Here is a 3213-nt window from a genome sequence, read left to right on the forward strand (position 1 = left end):
CATTTTCTTCAAAATTGCACACCCTTTTTGCAGTCCTTTTGCCAATGGCGTTCCCACCGAAATCAAGAAGTAGAAGAAGAAGCCACAGCTGCAAATCCAGAGGCTTCGATTCCTGACAAACCCAGAAGACACAAATTTCTTCTCCAATCATCGAACCCAGAAGCAGAATCGTCTGTTTCTGAATTCAAGATTGATAATCGACTCTGAGAATCCGTTCATGAAGAACCCATTTCGATTTGCCCGTCTATGGCGTTGTGTAAGCTTCTCCCGGTGTTCTACGAAGGGTTTGCCATGACCCAATCCACTTCTCTGCTATCGCGATTCCCGAAGAAATCGCTGGCTTCTCAAATCTTTCGCCATTTCCGCTGTGGCGAGTTGCTCCGAGTTCACTTGCGTTTACTGATCCTCCTCTCTTTGCCCTTCGTTTACTTCTTTCTCTCGAACCCTCGTCGCTCGGTTGCTCTCAAGTTCTTCGTCGTACTGTTGTTCTCAATCGCCGCTTTGTTTTTCCTGAATCTTGCAGTCCCTCGCCTCCCCTCTTCGATTCGTCTGTTTCTGGTCCGATCGTCACCAGTTAACCCGTTCTCGTCTTCCGCTGCGACGAAGGCTGCTTCGAATGTTCGGTGGTCGATCGGATCGAAGCCCAAATCGGAGAAACGGATGGCGTCGGGTTCTTGGGTGAAGGTTTACAGTAATGGCGATGTTTACGAGGGGGAGTTTCACAAAGGGAGGTGCTCGGGGAGCGGCGTTTACCACTACCACATGAGTGGGAGGTACGAAGGCGATTGGATTGACGAGAAGTATGATGGGTATGGCGTAGAGACATGGGCGAAAGGCAGCAGGTACCGGGGCCAGTACAGGCAAGGCTTAAGGCATGGAATTGGGATTTACAGATTCTACACAGGGGATGTCTATGCTGGGGAGTGGTCTAATGGGCAGTGCCATGGCTGTGGAGTTCATACTTGTCAAGATGGGAGCCGCTATGTTGGGGAGTTCAAGTGGGGTGTCAAACATGGATTGGGTCACTACCATTTTAGGTAAAAAAAATTTCAGGTCTTGAATCTTGAGAATCATTTCGTGTTATGCTTTTGTTCGAAGTTTTCTGTTTACTTCATCTGTGATCTATGGGTTTGGAGAGTGAGTTATCTCTCTTCTTGAAGAAGGGTTTGGAAGTGGCCTAGTGTTCTTGAGTTCAACAGCACGTAGGGATGGAAATTCGAATTTCTGACATTTAGGTTGATGTTATACGTGCTAACCAATTGAGCAATGCTTAAGTTAAGTGGCCTAGTGTTCATATCTTAGTGTGTTTTCTTATGACTTGGTTTTGTTTGTTTGCGATTTTGGCTTTGATAGTGAAATAAATTTGAAGTGAAAACTTATTAGAAGACTATGGTAGATCTTTTCCATCTAAGGAGTAAGAACTCCTCCCTAGATTGTCCACAAGGGACAAATGTGAATCAGTTATTCGTCACTTGAAAAAAAGGTAAGTTCATATTATCTTTCTTCTCTAATTTGGAAATGGTGTTTGGGATCGCCGAAGTGGTGGGGTGTTGGTCTCTTTTGTTCACAAGAGATGAGTTTAATAAGTTGTCGATAATTCTTGAATTGATGAGCTTATATTACAGTATTCTGGAGAATTATCTATTGTCTCTAGTTTGAAGATGGTGAATGGAAGAGGCATAGCGTTGATATCAAAATGTTTCCCATTTGTTATTACGAGCGTTGAAATTTATGCATGTGATTTTTAAGAAATTTGAAGCTACAGGCGGTTGATGACTTTTATAATATCTGACAATGCAGAAATGGAGACACGTATGCAGGAGAGTATTTTGCAGACAGGATGCACGGTTTTGGAGTTTATCGGTTCGGCAATGGACATCGTTACGAGGGAGCTTGGCATGAAGCAAATAGGCAAGGGCTTGGAATGTACACTTTTAGGAATGGAGAAACCCAATCTGGTCATTGGCAAAATGGGATTCTTGATGTTCCCAGTCTAGAAAATAGCCATCCAGGGTCTTCTTATGCTGTCAGCCAAGCCAAAGTTTTCGCTGCAGTCCAGGTAAAGTTTTTAGTATATCTTCTTGTCAAGAATACTGCAAGCTTTTCTTTGTGTTGTAAGTTGAACTTTTGTTTAGTCATTTTGTACACCATCACGACATCGACTCTCGAATGTGAATATTGCTGCATAGAACAAGCTCTTCTCGAGATTACCTTTCTCGCTGTGGATGAGCTTTACACTTTAAAAGGGACATTTCTATGTCGTTTCTTTCGCTGGATGTGATGATCTATCTGCTTAGGGGTAAACACGCACCATGTATTTCAGGTCGTGGAGCTTAATGATGTGTCTGAGGTAGTAAAATGGCTGATAGCTACCGGAATTAGTCGAAACACCTGCAGACTTTTTTCAGTGCATAGATTCAAAGTTTATGCTACTCTTAAACACACCAAGCGACTAACATGATTCACCTTTCCATAATCTGATGGCATTTCAATGATTAGATATAGAAATAGAAAAAAACACAATTCTTAGTGGCGATTATCTTAACCGAGTACTGTTGTCACTGGAGCAGGAAGCAAGAAGAACTGCTCAGAGAGCCTTCGATGCAGGAAGGGTGGACGAAAGAGTTAACAAAGCTGTAGCTGCTGCTAATAGAGCAGCAAACGCAGCAAGAGTTGCAGCTGTAAAGGCTGCCCAGAAACAAATGCAGCATCAAGAGAACTTCACCAACCCATCAATCTTAGTGGTCTGATCGTAAAAGTCCCGAAGTTTAGTACTCCGTCTGCCCGACGACCTTTACAGCATGACGCTTTTTCCAAAAGGGAAGAAGACACAGGAAATGCTGGCAAATGGATGTTCATTTTTGTTCTGAATTCTTTACCATCCTATAAGTTCTTCTCACCTGAAAGGTACCTGCCTGGAAACCGCCCGCACAGCCGTGCAAAGGAGCGGATGGCTGATCAAGGAGTAGAGAGGTTTAATTCCCTCTCTCTCTCTCTCAACGTATCAAGTATTGTACATAGAACGAGTTCACCCGATAACGAGAACTCGAGAAGACTGGTAGAGTTGAGGTTTGACATTTTGATGTTACACTTGTGCTGTAATTAGTTATATGTATAGTAGTAGATGAAGAATGGAACTGTGGTGCCAAAGTTTTGTTGTATAGTGTTATAAAAATCAGCCTGAGCTCTGGCCTTTATGCCTTTCTTCTTCAA

At 43.1% G+C, this 3213-nt stretch overlaps 1 protein-coding gene across 1 annotated transcript; it reads left to right on the plus strand.

The window, feature by feature from the left end:
* On the plus strand, positions 1-3213 carry LOC111022639 (Histone H3 K4-specific methyltransferase SET7/9 family protein). The gene is made up of 3 exons (XM_022299818.2): positions 1-1037; positions 1801-2059; positions 2571-3213. The coding sequence occupies exons 1-3, from the start codon at positions 247-249 to the stop codon at positions 2748-2750; spliced, it is 1230 nt and encodes a 409-aa protein (XP_022155510.1). The 5' UTR covers positions 1-246; the 3' UTR covers positions 2751-3213.

This window comes from Momordica charantia, assembly GCF_013281855.1.
Source record: "Momordica charantia cultivar OHB3-1 chromosome 10 unlocalized genomic scaffold, Mcharantia_2.0 BLBB01000010.1, whole genome shotgun sequence".
Classification (NCBI taxonomy): domain Eukaryota; kingdom Viridiplantae; phylum Streptophyta; class Magnoliopsida; order Cucurbitales; family Cucurbitaceae; genus Momordica; species Momordica charantia.